At 37.6% G+C, this 26,465-nt stretch overlaps 2 protein-coding genes across 3 annotated transcripts in view; both read left to right on the forward strand.

Annotated features, from left to right (window-relative positions):
* adcy9 (adenylate cyclase 9) overlaps positions 1 to 11,762 on the forward strand; it is a 37,446-nt gene extending 25,684 nt beyond the window's left edge. The window contains exons 2-10 of one of the 2 annotated variants that reach the window (XM_059569699.1): positions 1,643 to 1,782; positions 1,927 to 2,034; positions 4,699 to 4,946; positions 5,035 to 5,137; positions 6,586 to 6,794; positions 7,909 to 8,068; positions 8,447 to 8,595; positions 9,248 to 9,277; positions 10,111 to 11,762. In XM_059569699.1, the coding sequence (XP_059425682.1) occupies positions 1,643 to 1,782; positions 1,927 to 2,034; positions 4,699 to 4,946; positions 5,035 to 5,137; positions 6,586 to 6,794; positions 7,909 to 8,068; positions 8,447 to 8,595; positions 9,248 to 9,277; positions 10,111 to 11,407 (2,444 nt within the window). In that variant the 3' untranslated portion in view covers positions 11,408 to 11,762. The remainder of the gene's footprint in view (positions 1 to 1,642; positions 1,783 to 1,926; positions 2,035 to 4,698; positions 4,947 to 5,034; positions 5,138 to 6,585; positions 6,795 to 7,908; positions 8,069 to 8,446; positions 8,596 to 9,247; positions 9,278 to 10,110) is intronic. The other variant, XM_059569700.1, reaches the window with a different exon arrangement.
* Positions 11,763 to 17,617: 5,855 nt separating this feature from the next.
* The window catches only part of crebbpa (CREB binding protein a), a 49,605-nt gene continuing 40,757 nt past the window's right edge, over positions 17,618 to 26,465 (forward strand). Inside the window, exon 1 of the mRNA XM_059569701.1 lies at positions 17,618 to 18,433. Within this exon, the coding sequence (XP_059425684.1) occupies positions 18,355 to 18,433 (79 nt within the window). The 5' untranslated portion in view covers positions 17,618 to 18,354. The remainder of the gene's footprint in view (positions 18,434 to 26,465) is intronic.

Here is a 26,465-nt window from a genome sequence, read left to right on the forward strand (position 1 = left end):
ATGTTTGTCAGTGTTTCATGCACAAAAAAAAAATTGGTTGCTAGGTTCTCACCCTCCCAAAGACCTTCAAAACTAAATGTACTACATTGTGCTTCTGTATCTTGATTTGTGTATGAAATGACTTCTATTATGATGAAAGTTCATTGTGTTTTTACAAGATGGATAAAGTGTAGACGCACCCCCTCGAATGTTTGCACGAATCGGTTTCTTTGTGTTTACCTATGCTAATGCACTTGAATGGGAATTCTAGTCCAGGGATCCTGACGGTTGAATCCCAGGCTGGGATTCCCAGCTATGATGAATTACTTTACAGCAGTTTCCTGGAAGACGGCAGTGCCTCTCGGGTTGTGTGTACTGCAAGAATATCCCCTGATCCCAGCTTGCTTTCAGTTCCCATGTTTGAGAGGTCAAAGGACTATTTATGACTTCCTTGAGTCTGGATCTCTTGGGAGGAGCGGGTCCACATGGCCGTCCAGCTCAGACAGGTTCTGACCCAGAATCTCATTAACTCTGTGGCTCAGGTCTTTAATAATCTGTGTCTCTAGGCACAAAGAGGCTAACAGGGACTTGACGTTCATGAATGGCTCATTGATGTGGCCTCTGCGCCCCCATTGTGTTTGGATTTGTGTGTACGGATCTGTATGTCCTTTGGCTCAGAGCTTGTTCGGAAGTGGCCCTGTGTTTGTGTCTCATTGTGGCTGGCTGAATATCAGTTTGCATACTCGCGCTCTGCATTGAAAGTATGTGCTGGTGATGGGAAAGTACATCATTTCGAGAGGGAAAAATCGGCACATTTTGAAGTTGCATCTTAATACCACAGACTCATTTGTTAAAAAATGTTTTATGTTTGTTTTTTGCTAATAGTTTCGGTCATTATCATTATCGTGTCTTTCATGTCTCACAGAAGCCGTTGAGGAACTCGCCGGAGCCTTTGAGAAAGTGTTCCCGCAGGCTATATAATGTAGTCTAATATGCACAAGCATTTCCCCGCAGCAGTAGTGTTAGCGCTGACACTTGTGTGTGTTTGAGGAGATGATATATGAGCGTAACACGGTTAGCTCGTGAGGCGTATGTTTGAACAGGCTGATCCTAGCCTGCTGTAATCGCTCTATGTTTGTTTTCAACTCTATTGGTACAACAGAGCCTCTCCACCGGACACTCGAAAGTGTGTGTGTGTGTGTTGGCACAACAGAAGCGCTCATCCTCGTGCTTAGTGTTGTTTAATGTAAACATCAGTGCTGAAACAAACCTGCTCGGGTGCTTTCAAGCGCTTGTTGTGTATCTGTATCAGAGCTGGATCAGACCTTGTTTGCCCTCACAGGGAAAGTAGATTTGCGGAAACAAGATTATCCAATTATAGTTCATTTTACACTTACAAACCATTAATCGTGTAGCTTTAAGCTGTAGCTTTGTGCGGAAGTTGCAATGCACTAGTTACATATTTAATCAGCTGTAAATCTCTGATCATCAGAATTAACTACACCGAGCCGTTGTTCACTGACAAGCTGAGCAAAACATACGCAAAATATGATCTTGGTTTTGCACAGCTCGTCAGTGAACAAGGGCTTTCTAAGGACTGGAGGGAAATATGTAGATGGAAAAAGACATTTTAGACTTTGTATGCATGTCTTTTTGTTTGCAGGTTTAAAGACTTATCTGATCTCGGGACGGAAGATGGGCTTTCAGTGTGGCTGTTCCCAGCTCAGTTTGAGTCCGTCCTCATACACACACACTCCTGATCTCACACACTGCGCCATCGCTGAACCACTCTCACACGGCAGGGTACGGCCCTCCACACACACACTCACACACACACACACACACACACACACACACACACACAAATGATGGGTTTGTTACACATGCTATAAATTAAAAATGATTTACTCACCGTTTTCAGTGCATTTCTCATCTTTCTCTCCGCAGCCTGCGTGCACATCCTGTGTCATCTCCGTAGATGTCATTGACAGTCCGATAGCAGATGAAGCAGCTAGAAATGGCTGCCAGGATGAACACCGAGCCAACAGCAACAAGGTACAAAACTAACGATGATGACTATAAAAGCCTCAGTAATTGTGCACACACCTTAACACAAGAACCCAGTGTACTCCATTTGAGTAGATACTGAAATGCTGTCATTAGTGGCTGTTTGTTTAAATATGTTATGAAATGTCGGCGTAATTAGTGGGAGTACAACACTTCAGCTAAAGTTTTCCATATACCTTTAATCCTAAGTAAACGCAAGGTGATTTTGCCGAAACGCTGCTTTGTCGTATTAAATACTGTTCAATTAAAGTTCAATTGATTAGTCAACTTACTGGACAAATTGTTCTTTTTGGTGAATTACAAACAGCCTACAGCACAACCAATGCAGTCCAGTTCATGAAAAAGTGAAGATTTGACCCATTTTTTTGTTTAGTGAATGAAAAACAAACAACGTGGGAAGTGTAGTCCAATTTTTTATTATTTATTTTAATTACTGTTGAGCCAGTTCTAAATTAGAACTGAATCCTGAACGAATTAGTCTTTTAAACGGGTTCTTTTTTCATCTTATAATCTTTTCTTTTAAGTGACTCAAAAACATACAGTGTGACTCTTTTGAGCCAGTTGTTCTTAGTGATCTGCATTAAAACCAAATCCTGGACAAATTGATTTGTCAGTTTCTTTTTATTGAATCGAAAACAGACAGTGTAGTTTGATTCCCGAACGTATTCATCTTTTGAATCATTTCTTTTTTTGAGAATCAAAAACATAAAGCATAGCCACTTCAGTTTGTTTCCTGAACAAATTAACCTTACGAACATTTAATTTTGTCGAATCAAAAACATACAGTGCAGCCACTTTAGTCCGATTCCTGAACAAATTCATCTTTTGAATCATCAGTTCTTTTTAGTGAATCAAAAACACACAGTCTGGACAGTGTAGTCAGATTTGCAAACAAATGACTCTTTTGAGCCAGTTCTTTTTAGTAATCTGCATTAGAACTGATTCCTCAATGAATGAGTCTTTTAAAATGGCTCTTTTGAGTGAATCGAACATACAGTGCTGTCAGTTATGTTTGATAAATAAAAGAACCTACAGCATGACAAGGGTAGTTCAATTCCTAAATGAATTATTCTTTTAAATAGGGGTGTACCGATAACGATATGTTTAAATTAATTAAATGTCTGACGATACAGTGTATCAATCACATGTAAAATATTAATATCTGTAGTATAATTAGGCATCTTTATTTTGCCATCGTCCACATATTCATGTAATGTCTGTCTATGCATTACTGCCAACGTGTGAATTCTCGTTCAAACTCGAGTATCAGGACTCGATATAAGATCGGCCCGAAGGCACAAGGTTAGCATGAAAAGACGCTCAGGATAGTTAACGAAACTGTCTGGTGCTGAGTGAAACGTTTTCTGTGCACAGACATACATCTGAAGCACATGCATATAGCACGCGAATAGTAAATTGAGCTCTCTTAGGCTTTTTTGTGCATGGATGATCAAATCCGGGCGAAATGACTTGTAACGAATATCCTTGTAAACACAGTCGGTTAGGTGTGTGTCTTAACGTAAACAGTGGAGAAAGAAAACATGTATCCGTATATTGGATCAACGCTTTTGTTCTTAAAGTGAAAGCAAACTAATAATAAACCTAATGCTGTCAAAAGAAAAATACAAGTAGTGCCCACTGCTCCTGACTAAATATCCTTTGTAACATAATGATTATTCTACATTTCATATGGTGAAGACTATGCAGTTATTTTATATTTGACTATTACATTTCTGTACCTGAAAATGTATTTTACATTGAGCTGAAAAACTGAAAAGCACTGTTTGAGTCTGTGTCTTTGTTCTACTGTATATATTTTCCGCAATTGCTTGTAATTTTGTTATCTGTAGAAATTATTTTTAGCACTGAGCCCATAGTAGCAGCCAAAAAAAACTTTTTAACAGCTGTGTCATTTTTTTCTAATATTTATTTTTTTTGTATTAATGTATTTTTTCTTACAATTGGAATATCTCGTTTTAGTGGTTTCCCAATGAGGATTGTCATTAAAATGTATTATTTTTTTGTTATGAATTCCACAATTGAGATACAGGATGTTAAAATTCCAGATAAATGTTCGTGTTAGATATTATGGTTGCATTTGTGTAATAATGGCTATATAATATAATATCAATAAATCAATCGATATGCCTCTTTATTGAATCGTATCGTAGATTTTTTTTATGATGTATTGTCAAATATCGTATCGCTGAGTATGAGAATCGATATCGTATCGTGATGAACCATCCAATTTACACCCCTACTTTTGAAGAGGTTTAGTGAATCGAATTCACACAGTGTGGCCAGTGTCCCAGATTCCCAAACAAATGACTCTTTTGAACTAGTACTTTTTGGGTTTTTGGCATTATAACTTATTTCTGGACGAATGGCTGTTTTGAACTGGTGCTGGTTTTAGAAATCTAAATCCTAAACCTACATTTCAACATTTCAGTGTTGTCCGATTCCTAAATGAAGTAGATCATCTTGTGATCTGCATTAAAACCAGTCTTTTTTTTTTTTTTTTTAAGAATGAAAACTATACATCACAACCAATATTGTCCAATTTCTGAGCTGATGAATCCTTTGAAATGATTCAGTGTAGTCTGATTCCCAAACAAATGACTCTTTTGAGAGAATTCGGTTTCTTTTGCGCAGTTTCCTGCAGGTCGTAGCCCTAAAACCCTGAATGGTCTGTTGAGTCCTCTGTGTGAGGAGCGGAAACAAGTCAGCCAGTCATCTCTGTGTGACAAACTCCAGGAGAAGAACAGGAGCTGGGTGGGGAGTCTGGCCGCAGAAGGAGGCAGCGCCAGTGGCATGGACCACTCAGCCATTCTCCCGCTGCGCTCCAAAAACTTTCGGGGGAAAAGTGACGTGCAGTTTGTGGAGGTGATAAAGGAAGACAGGTGAGTGAGAGACGTTTCGTTTGAATAGTAGTTTTGTAATTCAGTCGTTCATTTTCACCTTGTTTCCTCCATATTGTCTTTGTTTTAGTCTGATGAAGGATTACTTCTTCAAGCCGCCCATTAACAAGCTGAGTCTGAACTTCCTGGAGAAATCTCTGGAGTCCGCTTACCGTACCAGCTACCATGAGCAGGTACACACTTGAAATAAAATAAAACATACATATAAAACGTTTTTTTCTTTCTGCTGATGGGCAAGGCAGATCTATTTGGTTAAACCAGTGTACTTCAATAACAAAAACAAAAACTGAAATACAAATTATTAAAACGTGTTTTGTAAATGACAACACGCGTGTGTGTGTGTGTGTGTGTATATATATATATGTATATGTGCTGTAAATTGATAAAGAAAATTAATTGCACACTTTTTGAGAAATGAACTGCGAATTAATCCCACCTAACATTAAAATTTGTAATCTTCAAATTAATGTAAAAAACAACATAAAGACATAAAACACAAAAACAATATACAATTTTTTTTTATAATGGAATTGTTTTTTTTTTTTTTTAGCTATGACTGAAGTATCACTGATACCATACTGATGTCTTTAGGAAATAGTTTTTTCCCCTAATATTTAACCATTGACTAGCCATTTAATATTACAAGAGCTATCGATTTTAACATTTATTAGACTACTTAAAATAACTTCTAATTTAAATCTAATTTATATATATATATATATATATACATTTTATATATATATATATATATATATATATATATATATATATATACATTTTATATATATATATATATATATATATATATATATACATTTTATATATATATACATTTTATATATATATACATTTTATATATATATACATTTTATATATCTATATATACATTTTATATATATATATATATATATACACATTTTATATATATATATATACACATTTTATATATATATATATATACACATTTTATATATATATATATATATACACATTTTATATATATATATATATATATATACACATTTTATATATATATATATATATATATACACATTTTATATATATATATATATACACATTTTATATATATATATATATATACACATTTTATATATATATATATATATACATTTTATATATATATATATATACACATTTTATATATATATATATATATATACACATTTTATATATATATATATATACACATTTTATATATATATACACATATATACATTTTATATATATATATATATACATTTTATATATATATATATACATTTTATATATATATATATACATTTTATATATATATATATACATTTTATATATATATATATTTTATATATATATATATATTTTATATATATATATATATTTTATATATATATATATTTTATATATATATATTTAAATTGTAATGTGTATCTGTATTATATAACTATAAATGTATCTCGGTGATATTAAAATAATAAAACCCTGGTACACACACACACACACACACACACACACACACACTCCTGTCAGAGTATGTAGATCTTCACACAATCATGCATTGACCTCTTCTGGTTATTCACAGAAGTGCAGCCTCATCACATCATGACCTCTGTGTTTCCTCCAGGTGGTGAATCAGGTGCCGGTGCAGACGTTTGCCAGTCCAGTCTTCAGCTCGCTGCTCGATGTTCTGCTGTCTTGTGCCATTTTTCTCGCCCTGACCATTGCCTGCTTCCTGCATCCCCTTGTTTCCATGAAGACGCCCCTGGCAGCCACACTGGGTCTGGCCATCACAGCCGCTCTGCTGGAGCTGGTTTCTCTCGTTTTGTCCATTCGGTGAGCTGGACGTGATCGTTTCTTCTGTACTGTTATACTTAGATGAAATAAATCTAATGACTTTCACAGTCATCTAGTGCTCACATAGTGACTCATAATTTAAATAAAAATGTATATAATTTTGATATGTATTATTATAATTAAACTAATAATTTAAATCATATTAAAGTGAACAAATTCTATAGAGTAATTCAACACTGAAATGTAATCTGCAAATCTCAAAATTAGTATCCATTTTTCATACTGTATTGCCTAAATTCACTTTTTGCATTTCATAAATATTCCCCCGGTTTCAGAGACGAGGCTTAAGCCTAGCCCCAGACTAAAATATAATTCTGAGCGGTTTCAACTGAAATAAACTTGCACCGATTGGTCTTAAAATATATCAGTGCCTTTGTTTTGTCTCACAAATTGATGCACACCAGTAATGTTTTTATTTTTCTAAGGCACGTTTATAAAAATAACTTAAATGTCCTAATTTAACTATGGCCTAATCCTGGCTTAGTCTGAGCCCTGTCTGTGAAACCAGGCCTTACATTTTTATTGTTTTCTTTCATTTATGTACAAAACATTGGGTAGAACTGTGATATACTGGTGGTTTATTAGTTATTTATTAACTAAACGTAAAACAAACTGAACTTTTTCGTTAGTTGAAAGAAACGTTAACAGATATACAATTGTTAACGTGACCGCTTGAATGCATTCTATTATTATAATATGTATATGTTAATATGTACCATATTCATGAATGGTCGATTTGGGATATTTAATTATTCATAGTCAAGTTTCCCTATTTTTACATTTAATTTTTTACAATTACTTTAATTTAGCGCAAGGTGACTATAAATGTGAATCTTCAGAAACACTTCATTTAAATAATTTATATTTATAATGATTAACAGTGAAATGCAATCTTCAGCAAATCTCAAAATCATTATCCTTTTTTCACACTTTTCATTAAAATGTTATGATGCCCAAAGTGCCCAAAGAATTAAAAATGACATGTCTAACTGTGCTATTAGTGGTTAACCTGTCAGTCATAAAATGGAATAATGTTCAGTTTACTAGTTGGGTTTTGTCTAGCTTTAATGAGATCTCCATCTTTCTCCTGCAGTATGGTGTTTTGTCTGGATGATGTACAGAACTGCACTCAGTCTCTGTTGAAGCTGGTGTCTGGCTGGCTCCCGCGTCATGTGATCGGGGCTGTGCTCGTTTCACTTCCTGCGGTGTCCGTCTTCTCCCACCTGGCTTACAGCGTGCAGCTGCCAATCCAGGTGAGCAGGAGAAAAGGAAGGTGACCTCTTTAAACTGCTGCTCATTGAAAAATGTTTCAAATGTCAGAATGATTTCTGAAGAATCATGTGACACTGAAGACTGTAGAGTAGTGATGCTGAAAATTCAGCTTTGCGTCAGCTGTTGGGTTTTGTTTTTTATTATTCTAGCATTGAACTGGTACTTTAGACATCTCTATCTCTACAAGATATCTTCATCTTCAAGATTGTTAATTATCCCCCAGTTGCATCAAAGGTGTTACTCTAATAATAATAAACAGAACAAACTATATTATGACATGCAGAACTTTACCGAGTATCTCAGAAGCCAGTGACTGTTGATTGTTTAATGGTGCGCTCGCTCTTTCTTTGGTTCTGTAGGCGACCATGTTCCTGTGCTGTGCTCTCATTATTGCTATTATCCAGTACTGTAACTTCTGCCAGCTGAGTTTCTGGATGCGCTCTGCTCTGGCCACTGTAGCTGGTTTTTCTTTACTCATCCTGCTCTACAGCGCCACCACCAGGCCCAGGTCAGACATCCTCAGCTTAATTTCTTCACCAGTGGATCCTCTGCAGTGAATGAGTGCCATCAGAATCAGAGTCCAAACAGCTGATAAAAACATAACAATAATTCACATGACTCCAGACCATCAGTTAATGTCTTGTGAAGTGAAAAGCTGCATGTTTGTAAGAAACAAATCCACCATTTTAAATTAAACCATCGCTTCTGGCAAAATATCATCTGTTTGGACTTTCATTCTGATGGCACCCATTCACTGCAGAGGATCTGCTGGAAAGCATTTGATTTGTAAATGGAGTAAATTTCTCAGAAGAATGAGGAAATATACACTACAAAATCTTCAATATCTTTTTGGGTGAACTATTCCTTTAAATAAAAACTGCATTCATTATAGTTTTAGAAGATTGTAAATTTTTTTAGATTTGTCCACCGGTGCTTAAGAAGTCCATCCAATACCACCTAAATCAACAGAAGTGTGTCTGGTAAAGTCATTAAATAAAATAATTTAATATTGAAAGCAATAAATCCCACAATCCCCCACATAAACCTGCCACTCAACTTCTGTAGAGTGAATTGAAAATGCCTACTCCTCTCCGGTGGACATGTATGTGTGCTTTAGAGTACACTTTATTTATTAATATACTGTAACTGTTTTCTTTTAGCAGTGCCACTGACACATTTCCAGCATCTGGGTGAGTTTTTTTTTTTATTTTTTATTGTCATGTATTCCTATTGCTGACTCTGATTAGAGCTGACATTTGTAAGATGGTTGAGATTTTATTGTTTGTATGTGAATGTGAAAATATGATGTCGTTAATAAATCGTTAAGTATGCAGGAAGTCATTTTATTGACTTATAAACATTACTAAATCTAAAACTTAAAGGGGCCCATATTGACATTATTAAAATTACCAGAACTAAAAAGGAGCCCATTAACCGTAAGTAGACATGAAATCAAAATTCACCATATCTAATTTCTATTGTACAGTATTTTCTAATTATACACTACCAGACTTTCAAGTCGTCACAAACCCAACAAACTCTGATAGGAGGTATGTGACAAATGACAATGATATGTGCTCTAAAATCAGCTCAAAATATCAGACATGATTAAAATCCTCTGATTTAATGGATTTATAGTCTGAAGCTAAAAAATTATGGACTGTGCCCATTATACACCATGTGTATTCCTGAAAATCTGCAGACTGGCTCTGAAGTTCAGCAACTAGTGCCGTCTCATCCAGCAAATTGAGGCAAAAATTGGTGCAAAGGTCATGTAGCATATTCCAGCCTTTAATCACAGGTCAGTGCATGCTTAAATGTCAGAAGGTTTTAAAAATCTATGGCATTTAAAATGCTATATGGTAAAGACAAGGTAACAAGTCCACAGACCCCAGCACCATTCATAGTTAAAACTTAAAGCATCTTAAAACTGAAAGGGTGTTTTTGAGCACCTTCTACTGTTGGTGTTATTATTCTGTAAAACACACCTCTCAAATCTGAAATCTCTTTCTCTTGTCTTCAGGAACATGAATAATCGGAGTGCTGAAGTAGATCAGGCAAGTGTGTTGGACTCTGCACCCACAGCGCTCGACCTGCTCGTCCTAGAGACCGTGCTCTCCTTCTTCCTTCTGCTGCTGCTGGTTTGGTTTCTCAACCGAGAATTCGAGGTCAGCTACCGTCTGCATTACCACGGAAATGTGGAAGCTGACAAGCATCGCATCAAGATCCAGACCATGCGAGATCAAGCGGACTGGCTGCTGCGTAACATCATCCCCATCCATGTTGCCGAGCAGCTAAAGGTGAACCAGAGTTACTCTAAAAATCATGACAATGTCGGGGTCATCTTTGCAAGTATCGTCAACTTCAGCGAATTCTACGAGGAGAGCTTTGAGGGTGGGAAAGAGTGCTACCGAGTACTTAACGAACTCATCGGAGACTTCGACGAACTGTTGCGCAAGCCTGCATTCTCAAATGTAGAGAAGATTAAAACCATCGGTGCCACCTACATGGCAGCATCTGGATTGAATGGGCAGCAGTGCCAAGAACAGCCACATCCGCATGCCCACCTATGTGCCCTCTTTGACTTCGCCCTTGAAATGATGCGTGTAGTGGACGATTTTAACAAGAACATGTTGGGTTTCAAGTTCAAACTGAGAATTGGCTTCAACCACGGGCCCCTGACTGCCGGCGTCATCGGCACTACCAAGCTGCTTTACGACATATGGGGCGACACGGTCAACATCGCTAGCCGCATGGACAGCACAGGAGTGGAGTGCCGCATACAAGTTAGCGAAGAGAGCCACTGTGTGCTCAGCAGAATGAACTACACCTTTGATTATCGTGGCACTGTGAACGTGAAAGGGAAAGGGCAGATGAGGACTTACTTGTATCCCCAAATGAACGAAGGCAGATCAGGGTCCACTCAAAGCCTGGAACAAGGCCAGGTGGACGATGCCCTTGGGCATTTAGAGCCTGACACACTTGCCAACACAACATCAACAACATCTGCTGCACCACTAAACCCTCTCTGCACCTCTCCCAATGTTGCCTCTATCAGTGGCCACGGTGTGCCTCAGGGCCGTGTATTAGGCCCGTCTCAGATTACAGAGGAGTTGCACCAAGACACTAAGCACAATTCTCCTGTCCCCGAGCTCAAAGAAAAGGATTATGAGAGTCCTTCTCAAGCACCATCGCTAAGTGGTACACAACCTCCCTCAATAACACAACTGTACGCGCCGTTAGCCAGACCAGAGACACCTTTACAAGGAGAGGAAGATGACGATGCAGATGAGTGTACAAAGCTCAGTGCAGTGGAGTGATCAGATTTCCTTCTCACCTCGGCTGTCCTTCTTCAAGAGCCAATCCGCAGATAATTTTCAGGCTCTACTTCCTTCAAGGGGCTTTGTCGACCATAACTGTTGGAGTTCCAATGAGTAGCATTAGCCTGTATATGTGTTGATCACGTGACCTAAATAGAAAAAAGGGTGCGCTAAGCATCTGCTGTGTGGATCACAGTGTAGCACAGAGGGGGGAAATGGATAGAGTTAATATTTCTGATGTTCTCTTATTTGTTTTTGTTGTTTATAAAGTGCCTTCACGATATGCAAAATCTGTCAAATGAAAGGGATGTTTTAACAAATATATCAGCATGGCTTTTTGAAGGGACGTGGACAGTGAAAAATGCGTTTAAAAAATTTTTTTTTTTTTTTTTTTTTTTTTTTTTTTTATGTATTCCACCTTTAATGCCATATTATTTAGTTCATATATTTCAGTATTTTCGAAAACGAGCCAGTTGCTAATTAAAATCGGGATCAATGGCTAATGTTTTTAAGTTATTATAATGAATATACAGTCCAGTGTATTAGTTTTACTGCTCTACTACATGGGCGGTCACCTAGATCTCATTGAAATAAAACCAAGGAAGACAAGGTCGGATAGATAAAGATGGGCTTCCGGCAGTTCTTTCCACAATGGCCATATTAATATCCAGTATATCTGGCAGCAAACAATGTAGCTTTTATCAAAGGGAGGTAAAAGTGGCTCACGCAAAATAGCAACTAATGAAATGAGGAAAAACAGCACAATCAGCCTTTATTTGTTTGAATCCCAATCAAGAAAGATGGCAGAAACCATGCTGTGCACTCTCTCCCCTTCATTAGAGGACACAAGGGCCGGTGATTGTAATACATTTGGAAATTCAGAGTATAATGTTTGTTGAAAACATGCTGTGTTTGGAGGTTCAGTGCATTTTTATTTATTTTTTGCATAAAATTTAGCCCCAAAATTGAATATTTCTCATTGCCTAAGGGAACATCCTACAGAATCCAAATTTAAATGAATAAATTTAATTTCTCAGCATGGCACTTACAGTATTTAAGGATCTTAACACAGCAGAACAAGTGTTTTTCCCTAAATATATCCAGTAAACTCCATCCTATTAAGCCTTCAGTCAAGTGGTCAGTTGAACAGATTTTGTTTATCAGAATTGTTTATCAGTGCATTTGAATTAATTTCATTCAGTGCCTCAGATTTTCGTAGCAGAATCAGTTGTTTTTCACTGTGATCGTGGGTTGGTATCGCCGATTCGCCATAGTTTTTATTGATCACCGTGCACTTGTGATACCAGTTCACTCCATGGCCTTGTGGAAGGTGGTTCTTGTGCTGCCATAAGTTGGTGAGCGGCTTGCAATTTTGTTATATTGATATGTTTATTTCTACCTACTTTTTCAGAATTTCTTTTTTTTTTTTCTCGTGCCAATTCTGTTGAGATTTTGACAGCAGCTCTTCAAAAAAAAAAATCAATTTTTTCCACAGTTGTGCAGAGATCTGATTTTCTTTGCTTTTCTTTACCTGATTTATGTAGTCTCTGATGCATTCAGAACACTAGAGAATAATCCGGAGTATCTCTTGCGATGCGTCTTACATTTCAGTCATCACTCAAGCAAAGCAATTTTAGTTTCTTAAATCAAAGCTAGTCCTTTATTAGGAACTGTTATCTTCTGCCATTATGTATAATGAATAAGCTTGGCTCTGAAGTTTGAGGAGGACAGATTTCTTTCTTTATTTCTGTTTACAGAGCAATCACTAGTTTGTTCTCAAAAACTGAGTCCCAGTGCCCCAAAAAAGTCCAGTGCCTTTTTGTTCACTCCTTTCCCCCTCAATTTTAACACCCGGTTGCTTCAGAGTCAAAATATCAAGGTGTCTTTTGACACCAAAGCTTTCAGAACACATGCAATATTACGTTATTGTATCATAATATTATTTCCTCTTTGATGTGAATTATAATTCCAGCCTTTTTTTTGTTTTTTTTTTACACTGTGTATCTTTAAATGGAACATTTTGGGATTTGAAAAGGGATTTGATTTTGCTGTTAATTGTTTTATGGTGCACTGCTTTCCAGCCAACACATTCACCTTTGAGTTATTGTATCACTCCATTGGCTGAGGAAGCCCAGTGCTGACAGTATTGAATTATAATTAATTGTGCATAATGTATGTGGTTTTGTATTAAATGCATTTGTATTTATTGGGGGTGTGCATAAATCGGTGTGCAGCCACGGAGCCAAATATCAAAAGGGCATATTTATGAAAGGGAGCCACTTAAAGCAAGGAGAAATCTCCTTTTTTTTCATCTAACGTAACAAGCACCTATGGCCTAACTCTTGAAAAGTGCCTCAGATCCAATTCTACTAAAGTTTTATGATATTTGAAATAACCTTAATCTTGTTCTGTGCGCGATTGTTCCCACTTTTTCACCACTTTCCACATTCTTGTAGGTTTTCTGCATTTTTAGTTTTGAAAATCAAGGATTGATTTCAGTTTGGAGAATCATGTTGTTTTTATTTTGTCACGTGACTTTTTACTGCTTCACAGTTTTGTTTTGTATAGAATTGAACACATCTTAATTGGTCAAGAGACATATTTGAGTACAAATCTAAAACCAATTTGTTTTGGTGATCAAGAGTTTTAAAAATGTGCCCTTAAATTTGACTTCACATGCTTTTATTAACCGTGTATTAATGATTTTTGTGCCATATATGAGAATGTGTATACCAAATAATTTGAATCTTGTGGGCAGAAACTGCGAGAATTTGGGCTATAGATATTATTTTTTTTTTATTTCCCAGCAGCACATGTTCTCCAATAATTTGTTCCTATGCACATGAGACACAGCAGGTATTGATTTATTAGCCATTATATTCAGGCAACAAGCATAATCTGTATACATTTGCACAGTGCACTCACTTTGTATGTACATATCATGTACTGTTTTATTTGATGATTATGTTTCAAAACTGATGATACATGTGCATGTGGCAGATTTGGAGAGTAGAGAAACAATGAAAAGATACCAGAAGTGGCATGTGTCTGTTTCATGTGTGGAAGAAATGTATTTATTTATTAACCATTACTTATGGTTTTAAATTGATACTTTTATTAATGTCAGAAGAGATGTGTATGTTTGGTGAAGGTTGGAATATAATTGAAGGCAAAAAAATAAATAGGCATAAACTATAAAAATACAAAAAAATGTAAGTTTTATATTGTTTAAAATTAATGTAATTTGCGCTGCTTCTCAACAACATGTTTTAAGGCAAACTATAATATTGGCCTATGTGTAAAACTCTTTCAAAATTCTTGCCATCCCCAAATTTATTTTTGTGTTATTTTAAATTGTATATATTTAAAATGAATCTAATTTCCACTGATTTTCAACAACCTGTTTTATTGCAAATTACCGGCTAAATGTAAAACTACTTAAATTTTTTTTTGTCCCAATACGATTTGGTCTCCGATTATTGATGCGTCAGTGACATTGAGCGCTATGGAGGGATTATTGGGTCAAATTATAAACTAAAAGTCTTAACCCAAAACTAAAAATCTAAATTTGAAACTTGAAGTCCCAGTCAAAAATTAATTTGGTATTTAGGATAGGGCATTTTGTATTTAGGATTGGACATTTTCTATTTAGGGTTGGGCATTTGGTCATTTAGCCATTTAGGATTGGGCATTTGGGGATTTAGGATTGGGAATTTGGTATTTAGGATTGGGCATTTGGTATTTAGGATAGGGCATTTGGTATTTAGGATAGGGCATTTTGTATTTAGGATTGGGCATTTGGTCATTTAGCCATTTAGGGTTGGGCATTTGGGGATTTAGGATTGAGGATTGGGGATTTAATATTGGGCATTTGAAGATTGAGGATTGAGGACTGTGTGATGACTTCAACTTAATGACAGCTTTGTAACATTTGTGGCCTCAAACACAAAGTCACCAGTGAAAGAAGTGCTATCGGTCTGACGACGAGAAAGCAGCAGACAGTGCAGCAGGTAAGATGCTAACATTAGCTACTAGTTATACAAGCTGATATTGCTAACATGCTTTAGTAGGGTATTATTATATTGGGACATGCTGTTTTGTTTTTTAAACTGCGGTTAACCCCTCTGACATTAGTAGATACACTCCTTTCACATTGCCACTAGATGGTATTGTTTCTGTTTAAATGTGTTTTTTTTTTTTTTTTTTGCTATATAGCCTATATATATTTTATAAAGACTGTGAGAGAAAAGAAATTAGGCTTGTTCGACTTGAAACGGCGCTGCACACTACAAGACCGAATCTCAGTTAAACCGAATCTCAGCAAAACTGAATCTCAGTTACTGGGATTTTCACGCACAACCATTTCTAGGGTTTACAAAGAATGTCTTGAAAAGGGAAAAACATCCAGTATGTGGCAGTCCTGTGGGCGAAAATGCAGATTGTAGCCTCTTTTTCCTATTTGTAGTGGAGATGAGTGGTACCTGGTGGGGTCTTCTGCTGTTGTAGCCCATCTGCCTCAAGGTTGTGCGTGTTGTGGCTTCGCAAATGCTTTGCTGCATACCTCGGTTGTAACGAGTGGTTATTTCTGTCAAAGTTGCTCTTCTAATCGCTTTAATCAGTAGGCCCATTCTCCTCTGATCTCTAGCATCAACAAGGCATTTTTGCCCACAGGACTGCCGCATACTGGATGTTTTTCCCCTTTTCACACCATTCTTTGTAAACCCTAGAAATGGTTGTGCGTGAAAATCCCAGTAATTGAGCAGATTTTGAAATACTCTGACTGGCCCGTCTGGCACCAAAAGCCATGCCACACTCAATATTGCTTAAATCACCTTTCTTTACCATTGACATTCAGTTTGGAGTTCAGGAGATTGTCTTGACCAGGACCACACCCCTAAATGCATTGAAGCAACTGCCATGTGATTGGTTGATTAGATAATTGCATTAATGAGAAATTGAACAGGTGTTCCTAATAATCCTTTAGGTGAGTGTATATATACATACACACGACATATGACATCAAAGAGAGTAGATGCTACTTATGCTTTTGAATCGCTCTCGCAGTACTTTGATGTCATAAACCGATCGGTCTTGCAGAGTGCAGCGCCGGTTCAAGTCGAACAAGCCAAATTTCTTTTCTCTCACAATCTTTATAAAAAATATATAGGCTATATAGCAAAAAAACATTTAAACAGAAACAAGACCATCTAGTGGCAATGTGAAAGGAGTGTATCTACTAATGTCAGAGGGGTTAACCGCAGTTTAAAAAACAAAACCGCATGTCCCAATATAATAATACCCTACTAAAGCATGTTAGCAATATCAGCTTATATAACTAGTAGCTAATGTTAGCATCTTACCTGCTGCACTGTCTGCTGCTTTCTTGTTGTCAGACCGATAGCACTCATTTCACTGGTGACTTTGTGTTTGAGGCCACAAATGTTACAAAGCTGTCATTAAGTTGAAGTTATCACACAGTCCTCGCTCAAGCCGCTCACTCGCTCCGTTTGGTTTCATTACAGTGTGCTCCTTAGCACTGGGAGCTCCCTCTGCTGTCTATAAGGTGCTTCTGGGCACCAGCCATTTCAAACCCAGCCTCCAGTATTTGGGCCACGCCTCCTAATTTGCATACACTCCTCAATCCTCAAATGCCCAATCCTCAATCTTCAAATGCCCAATCCTAAATCCCCAAATCCTCAATCCTAAATGGCTAAATGATTAAATGCCCAATCCTAAATACCAAATTCCCAATCCTAAATCCCCAAATGCCCAATCCTAAACAATAAATGGCCAAATGCCCAACCCTAAATAGAAAATGCCCAATCCTTAATACCAAATTCCCAATCCTAAATTCCCAAATGCCCAATCCTAAACCATAAATGGCTAAATGACTAAATGCCCAACCCTAAATAGAAAATGCCCAATCCTTAATACAAAATGCCCTATCCTAAATACCAAATACCCAATACTAAATGCCAAATTAATTTTCGACTTGGACTTTTAAGTTTCAAATTTAGATTTTTAGTTTTGGTTTAAGACTTTTAGTTTATAATCTGACCCAATAATCCCTCCATAGAGTGCAGATTTGTGATCGTCTCGCGCCTCCAGCGGCCGCTCTGCGCGTGCACAGCAGGTTTGACGTAGGGCGTGATCGCGCTGCGCGCGCCACCTCCCCCTCGGCTCCGTCTATCTGGAAAAAGAAAAAAAAACTTTTTGTATCGAAGGAATCAACAGCCGCCATCTTGTCTCGGCTCGGAATCAGGATTTCGATAGAGCACTATTTTTTGTTTTTGGACGCGGGGCATCCAAATCGAGCTCTGACGACACCGTTCAGCGGAAAATGACACCTTTATATCGCCGCGAAGGAATTTTGGGCGAAAAATCCTGGATTTGATCGGCGTTCGTCGGCCACGAAACCCTCGTATATCTGATTTCCCCTTCAAGAGCGGCGCTTGCGTCCGTGTTTCGCTCCGAGCGGTTGTTGTTTACCGGACGCTTTTGGAGGAAAGACAGCGCCGAGGCGACTGTTTTGCAAAAATATAAATTTTTTATGCAACCGTGCATTTTTACACGCAGCCAAACGATCTTTGCACGGAAAAGATTGACGTCATGGATCGCGTGTCGTTGCAACATTAACGGCTCTCGCACGCGAGGACCCCTGCGGATATTTTATTCGGGATTTAACGTTGAATTCGCGGAAAGGAGGCATTTTCTCTCAGTAATATAACGATGGTAATGTGGGTGTTGGGTGTTGGATTATCATGGGGTGAGTGGTGGTGGCGACGCGGGGCGCTGTTGCTGCTTTTTTGAGAGAATCCTCCGCCGAGCCGCTCCACACTCCCCACGTCTTTCAAAAGTAAGGTAACATCTGTTTTTTCGGACGAAAGGATCCTTCACTTTGAGTCCCCTCCCCACCCCCACAACATTAGTCCAGAAGCTGAGTCGCCATGGCCGAGAATGTGCTGGAAGGAGGCCCTCCGAGCGCGAAGCGAGCGAAGCTGACTGCACCTGCTCCAGACGCTCCAGGTAACATCCAGCACAAACCTGATCAATACTCTCCTGTGAGGCACTGTGACACACTCACTCACGAGACAGCTGTCAAACGAGTCCACAAACCGTACACTTACCTCGAAATAAAATCCTCTGCTCACCCTCATGCTGTTCAAAACTCGTTTGACAGTGAAGGAGAAACGTGCTTTCAATGCACATCTTTACACCGACATTTTAAGGGTTAATAATGACAGTTTTAATGTGCAGTTAAGCATTGCGAGAATAATGCATCTCAAGTAGGGAATCGAGTATCCTAATAGTTATCGCTCAAACTTTAGTGCATTTAAACACCCGACTGCTGTCCATCTAATAGGCCCAGATGACATTTTTACAGTGTATTGCATCAGTCTGTCCATCATCGCATTCATGCTTCAGGGTCGTCTCAGATCAGCACGTGGAGAGAGCTCCAGGGTGAAGGGAAGCGACAGATCCATGAGGGTGTCCCGGGACAGTGAAAGTTTCCGTTTATGATCGCTATAGGGTTCACCATTTGCATGAAGACCTTTCATTCTTATATATATATATATATATATATTATCATGCGTTTGACGTTCATTTCGTCACAAGCGCTTCTTAAAAAAAGTTTTCAAAATGATTAGTATCTCGTAAAGCAAAGTGTTCATGTCACTTTCCCTGGAAGAGTGTTTTTGTCTCGCGTGGAGCGGCTCGCTCTTTCGTGGGCGCCGCTCTTAAGGTCACGTGACCAGCTGCGTCGCTTCACGCAGCATTAACGTGGATGTTTATCTGAACTTGACAAGGCATACACTTTACCGAGTGCACTTTTGATATTAGTTTGTAAACCTGTTACGTTTAGGCCTGTTTGAAGCATCACATCAGTTGTCATTAACCACATAAATGGCTGTAGTGTCCATCGCAGTGTGCATGCTGTAGCCCTAGATAAGCACCAGCGATCAAATATGTTAAAAACAGGCAGCATGGATTCAGCATCCCCTTGTTTATGTTAATCAGCATGTAATGAGTCTGGTTATCTATGTCTGCAGGCAGCTAGTGTGTTTGTATGTGAACCTGAGCTCATGGTTTCATAGCCTAGAAGTCTTGTTGCACCTGTAGAGACCTGTTTCTCTGGCTTCTGTGCTGCTCATTCACACATTAGTGCTTGTTGGGCCATCACACGCTTCAGCATCCATCTTGCCTAAGTGCGTTCAGACTGTATTTCTTCATGATGAGATTATTTTGACAGGTGAAGTGTGTAATTTGTTTCAGGAAGTGTTTTTCCATCATCAAGTCAAACGATTCCACTTGCGCATGGACTTGGCTTCTTGTAACGTGATCATTGATGTCTAGAGTAGTGAAGTGTTTTTCCCAACACCAACTCTTGAAAACTCATATTATTATGCATTTAATATTTAGTCAATAAATGTTCTTTGAAGCAAGTTAAAGAATTTTCTAATCTTATGGAAGTTTCGTTCATATCGGCCCTAAACGTTGCACTCCGACTCCCATTTTCATTTACATTTTCGTGCACTGATGTATCTATCCCGAACAAATATATTTAGTAACTAAAAAGATATTTAGTAACTATTCAGTTTTTTCCACTGAGTCGCTCATAAAGCAATAATAAACATATGCATGTTCAATTGAGAAGATGGATATTTACACATTTACAACTGGATGATAATTTTCCAGTTGACAAGATAATTTCATATCTAAATCGGCTCTACCAATCTGATTGAAATTTAAATTGGTTCAGTGTTTACATAAAGGCTTTTAAATATGAGTACAAACAGTGGAAAAGTTAAATGGGGGTCTCAAAAAGTTTTGAACTTTAAAAAGTATGCAATCACAAAATTTGTTGTAAATTCAAACATTTAGCATGTTATTTGCAGAAGTTTGCAGCAGGATTTTTTACAAATCGTATAATCTGCATAATCTGCATAATTAAACTTAATTGTAAAGGGTTTCCTTAAAACTGATTAGTCAACTAGTGAGGAATTGGCTAAAAGAGCAACATCCCTAACACTCCCAACAGTCAGCTAAAACTTCTGAGTTAATTAACTCGCACACATGCCTTCGCTTAGAGCGCTTGAGTGATGTAACACCAGAGATGTGTCCAGCTGTGCTGTGAACATGCTTTCAGACATCATGCAGATTAAAAAATATAGCCAGAGATCTTGATATGCATGAGTTAATGGATGCTTACCTAGCTGTGATTGATTTATGATAATCATAAACTGCTGTAATTTAAACACAAAACAATGTATAAACAAAAAAAGGATCTTAAAGGAGAATTATTTATACCTATAATATACTCTTATAGGTTCTTCATTGCTATCTAGTTTCTGTCAAGAACTTTTGTGTTGGGTGAAAGGTTCTTTATTTGAGGATAAGGTTCTGTATATGTTCTTCACACTAAGAAAAAATGGTTCTTTTCAGAACTATTCACTGTTGTGGAACTCAAAATGGTTCTATGGCATTGTTGTGAAAAATCCTTTTGTAACTTATTTGTATTTAATCTTTAGTAGCGGTGTTTAGAAGAGGATGAATTTAGATACATACATACATTTTCAATGATATGTATACAGATAGCAGGAGATTAACACAAATCAACATCAATACCGGAACTAAGGAATTAGTGCAAAACACAGGGCTTATATACTAGAAAAGGTAATGAGGGAGAACTGAAACAGGTGTGGAGCTAATTAATCAAAAAGCATGGAAACTAATAGACAAGGGAACTCTGGGAAATGTGGAGACAGAAACAGAACCAGAACAGAACTGTGAGAGTTATACAGTAAATTGTTATCACAGAAATAATAGGCAAATGTTTGAAGTGACTAAATTACTAAAAAGGAAAAAGTGTGTGTCATATGCTAAATATAATAAAGATCACACACTACCAAAATGATAGGTTCTGGCTCTGACTTTCGGCAACTAGCGCAAAATCTCAGCAAAAGTCTCATTGGTTATTTCAGCTATAAGTTAGCCCTCTTTGAAAAGTTGTTTCTCTAAATTCATCCTTGCGTTGTAACAAAATCACTGACCTGATGCATTTTAAGACACTTACTGTCGTACTTCAGGTCTTTGAGCAGTGTGCCCTTCATTTTGGTAAATTAATGTATATTTGTTGTGGTCACAGTTATTTAGCGCATTTATTGAATATTTATCAGTTATCTAAGCATTTTTTCAGGTGTTCCAATGGTTAATGTTAACCTTTTGAACTAGGGGTGTAACGGTACGCAAAAATCACGGCTCGGTACGTACCTCGGTTTTAAAGTCACGGTTCGGTTCATTTTCAGTACAGTAAGGGAAAGAAATGCAAACATTAAACTGCAGGTTGTTTATTACTATACATTTTTTTTAAAACAATTTGTTTACACTTTTTTTTTTTAAATACTTTTTAATAAAATATATATAAAATAAAAAAAGAATAAGAAATAAAATACTGCTGCAAAGTTCTCTACTAAATAAAATACTCTCAGTCTCAAACCAATATCATATAGTAAAATATAATGAAAAATATAAAGAAATAACTATGATTACAGTGCAGCATTACCAATCCCAGCTTGTAGGCCTGCTCATATTTAAAATATATATATAACTTTTCCAAAGTGTAAAGTGCAGCATCAACAGTTTCAGTTTTTAGACCTGCTCAGATTTCGTTATTGCGTTGGACCGATCGGAATTAAGAGCAAAGGTCTGTTTAAATGCCGACGTGAACTGCGTTTGAATTACAATCGTTTTTTTTCCTAGTTGTAGTGATGTTCACACTCACGTGATGCCTTTTGAAAACCTTAGGCCGGTGACACACTGGTATATTGCACCTGTCAAACATAGTCTATTTTGCCGTCAATACTGTTGACGGTGTCCTTTATCAGTAGGCTTTATATTTATGCTCAACATGAAGTATAGATATTGTTGTCGTGAAGACAAGATCCTGGTCTGTCGACGGTCTCCCTCTATGTCACCTACAGTAGCAGCAGCGCGCCAGCACCGCGTCAGGCACGGTTCTGGTGTGTAAAGACCGAGCGCCAACCTCCCGCTCTCTCTCGTGAGGCCAATAAGGAAGTGACTAAAACTGCAATTCATCGACTGGCCGCTTGAGGCTGGCTGCAAAAGGGAGTCAGTCCCATAGACTCCCCATGTTAAAATGCCCAACTTTTTATAGCAGGAAAAAACGTGTTTACAGCCTGGTTCAAAAAATTATTTTGGTCTAAATGGCTAATTTTGCCCTTCATGACAACTGTGAGGGGGGTGAATTATAACTCATCCGTTTAAATTATATTAAGACTTAAAGTTCTGCATAATTAAGGGCATAGCCACTTGAGTGACAGGTGGATAGCCGCTGCTGACACTGCCGTCGTGCTAGGTGGGTGTGGCTTCAGCAACTAGCTCCCGCCTTTTTGCCCATTTTTGATTGTCCGGAGAGAGTCGCGCGGTGACGCACTGCCAAGATGGCGACGGCTCGCTCTGCACACTTTAGGCTTCAAAAACACTCTTCAGGAGTCTACGGGTGACGTCACGGACACTACGTCCATGTTTTTATACAGTCTATGGTAAAGACACAGAAAACGCGAGGCAGCCGTCATGCAACTGATACGCAGCAGAAACGCCACGCTCACGCCACGCAGCCAGTGTGTTACCAGCCTTAGAATCAGCTGTAGGGCGGGATTTTCGCTGAACGCGGAGACTTCCGCCACTAAATATGTTCGTTTGGAAACACGTAAATGTACCTATGTTCCGCACACAAAATATTGCATTCGGTACACACGTGCACCGTACCGAAAGCCCTGTACCGAAACGGTCCGGTACGAATACACGTACCGTTACACCCCTATTTTGAACTTATTAGAAGTTGTGTCAAAAGTAGGGTTGCAAAAAAGCGGAACATTTCTGGTCAGTTTCTGAAACTAGTCTAGATTTTTTGGAAATTTTAAAGGATTTTGAAAGTTTCAAAAAATATTCCACCCCTTTTCAATCCTAGTCAAAAATGACACACTATACACTGTGTACTTATGCTATGCAGTATGTACTAAACTGTCTAGTGGATGAATTCAGCCTCTATGTGACAGTTGAGTGCATAAAATATCCAGCTTGAACTCTTTTTATTTTTTTTATTTTTTACAAAGCGGCATTGAATAGTGTGTATGTGCGTGAATGTGAACGCATCTATAGTTTTGCTTATAACTAGGCCTGCACAGAGCCTGACGTATTCCCCATCTTTGCATCTTCGTTTATGGATTTGGCGGGTGACTTTCTGGCAAACTGTAGCGTCGCAAGTTAAATTTTACAGATTTTCCCTACAATCATTTCAGAAAATGTGGAAAAAGTGTGTCGATTCCATTTGGACTTTGTTATAATGAGATGGCTGAAAGTTTTCTCAAATGGCTGTGGTTTGAAGCTCAACATGCTGTTATGGGCTTTTTAGTCCCTTCCTGGGTGACAGATGGACTAGAATGTTCCTTTTCTTAAATGAAAGCCCTTTAAAACCCATCACCCCTCCAAACTGATGTGTTCCAGAAGTCAAGCAGAATCAAGAGGGCTGGAGATATTTTCACTAGAGTAATTCTGGCACGGTGCACCAGTTGTGTAGATCTGGATCATCTCAGTGGTGATAACACATCACACGACAGTCAGACCAAATAAAATCCACTGTCTTTAGAAAGAAAACACACTCGGAAGCCATCCAAGCCAAGCACAGCATGGATTTTTCATGGATTAAGACCACAGAGAGATTTTGTCATATTTGTGTATTTGTTACATGAAACCTTACATATTTTGGTTTTGTTGTTTGAAGTACTAGTTGGCTAGTTGCTTTTCAGGAGCTGTGTTACAGAAACCTCTTTCTAACTTCTTAGAAACCATAAAAGTTAGAAACTTGGTCAAGAATTAAGACATTTCTACAGGGTTTCCGCGGGGCCATAAAAAGTCATAAATTTAACAATAAGAATTTAAGGCCATAAAAAGTCATAAAAACGTCCAGATTTTCCATACAAGGTCATAAAAAAACATTTAGCCACGTCTTAAATTGATATGCTAGTCCATTCATTTGTTCTTCCATCAAAATACACTCGCAGCGGCAATGGCATTCATTTGTTTCGCCTGTTGTAGTTCTGTATGAGGAATCTGGGTGGTATCACTCTGGTATCACAGCGTTCCAGAACTGCAAGGTCCATGCGGCAGCATACAGACTTGTCAGAAGGACTTTGACAGAAACCCACGCGAACTCGGAACATACTGTATCATACGGAGTCACTGCTTAGCTTAATTGAAATCATCCTGGCTATCACAATGGGAAAATGTACCTTTAACTATCTATATGGCTCGAAGACGGTGCGTTTAGTAGCTGGCTCAAGCCCGTCGCTAACAATCGGTATCAAGCATCCACACACAAGACGCGGAAAAGCTGAACTGAGTAGCTGGTTACTCGCGAGCTGTGTTCGGTGAGGAGAGAGAGCCGTGTATCACGGACAGTCCCTCCTGCACATGAACGAACAAATACTAATCGCACAAAAAGATGTGAAAGAGCCCAATTCAGTACCACGGTGTTCAGGGCTCACGCAGAGAAAGGCGTCTCAAAACGCATGTACACCGAATTTCCTTCTTTTTGCTCTTGTGCCGACAAATACATACAAAATGTCAAAATACCCGCCTTGGAAAGTATGCTGGAAAAAACATTTTTCTTTTTTTTTTCAGTTATTTGTCAGTTATTTCTTAAGTGAAAGTAAACAGTTGAGGAAATAGATGCGTTCATCGTCTCTTAAAGTGACCGCGCCTAATTTAGCTACAAGCTGCTGTAATGTTAATCCAAGAAAATGAAAGAAAAATCACTCACTGCTCTTGACTGCAAGTTTTAGCAAGACTTTATGCACAGTCAAACCAAAAATTATCCAGACTCCAGATATAATTTTTGATATACATATTTTACTAGTAGGTACAGGACACTAATACATTTATGTAAGTGAGTATAAGCAAACTGTAACATTTTATACCCAAAGAATCCTCATACAGTGAACTACTAGTGAAATAGATAGATATAAATGTTTTATCTATCTATCTATATATAAAATTGGGAACAAAAATTATTCAGCACCTTATAAAGCACCATGCATTGCTTATGAGTTTTTTTTCTGAATTGCTAATGCAACCTTTTCACACCAGTCTGAACAAAATGAAGCATTGCTTAGTAATTGGTCAACAAAGTATTGATGGTAGTGTAAATATTGTCATAATAACAGTTGTCTGTAGTTTTGGTTGATTGTAATCCATTACATACATTTCTATCAAAGTTATGACATTATCAAGACGAATTTGTTCTGACAGAGTTTAACTCTAAATTCTTGTCATATTTTATAACCATTTTAGAAGCAATAGCAAATAAACTAATAATGTGAGAAATGTTGAAGGTGTCTGAATAAATGTAGGTTTGATTGTATATTTTATTTTTACATTGAACACTATCCAGTGCTATTTTACATTTAATTATTCGGTTTCTGTACCTGGACACCTACAAACTTGAAAAAAACTCAAACATTGTGTAAATAGCACAAATAAATAAAAATGAACGAACATACAAATTAAACAATTTCAAACAGGGCCCACTGTACAACCTTCAGCGGGTCCCTGCTGACCCCAACTACGGCCTGTGGGTGTTGAATACTGTGACCAAACACCAATAACACTTGTTATTTTGGAAAGTAATGCCATAAAATAATTGTTAATTTACAATGTTACAATTGTTAACTGTTCCTGTGTTCTTGATACTCAAGAAAAAGAAGGCGAAGGCTTCAGTTTCTTAATCTTAAGAAATAATAGAATAACTCTTTAAATAATAAAACTTGTTACTTTCAATGAAAGTCAATAATAAAAAAAAGACTTTTGAAGGGAATTTTAATGAAGTAATTTATCGTAATTTGTGTAGGTCATAAATTCAAATCCTAATAGTCATAAAAAGGTCTTAAAAAGTCTTAAATTTGACTGATTAAACCCTGCAGAAACCCTGTTCTATAATACAGTCAGGCAAGTTCATGGTCAAATTCAATGGAAGTTT

The sequence above is a fragment of the Carassius carassius genome, chromosome 16 (assembly GCF_963082965.1).
Source record: "Carassius carassius chromosome 16, fCarCar2.1, whole genome shotgun sequence".
In the NCBI taxonomy this organism is placed as follows: domain Eukaryota; kingdom Metazoa; phylum Chordata; class Actinopteri; order Cypriniformes; family Cyprinidae; genus Carassius; species Carassius carassius.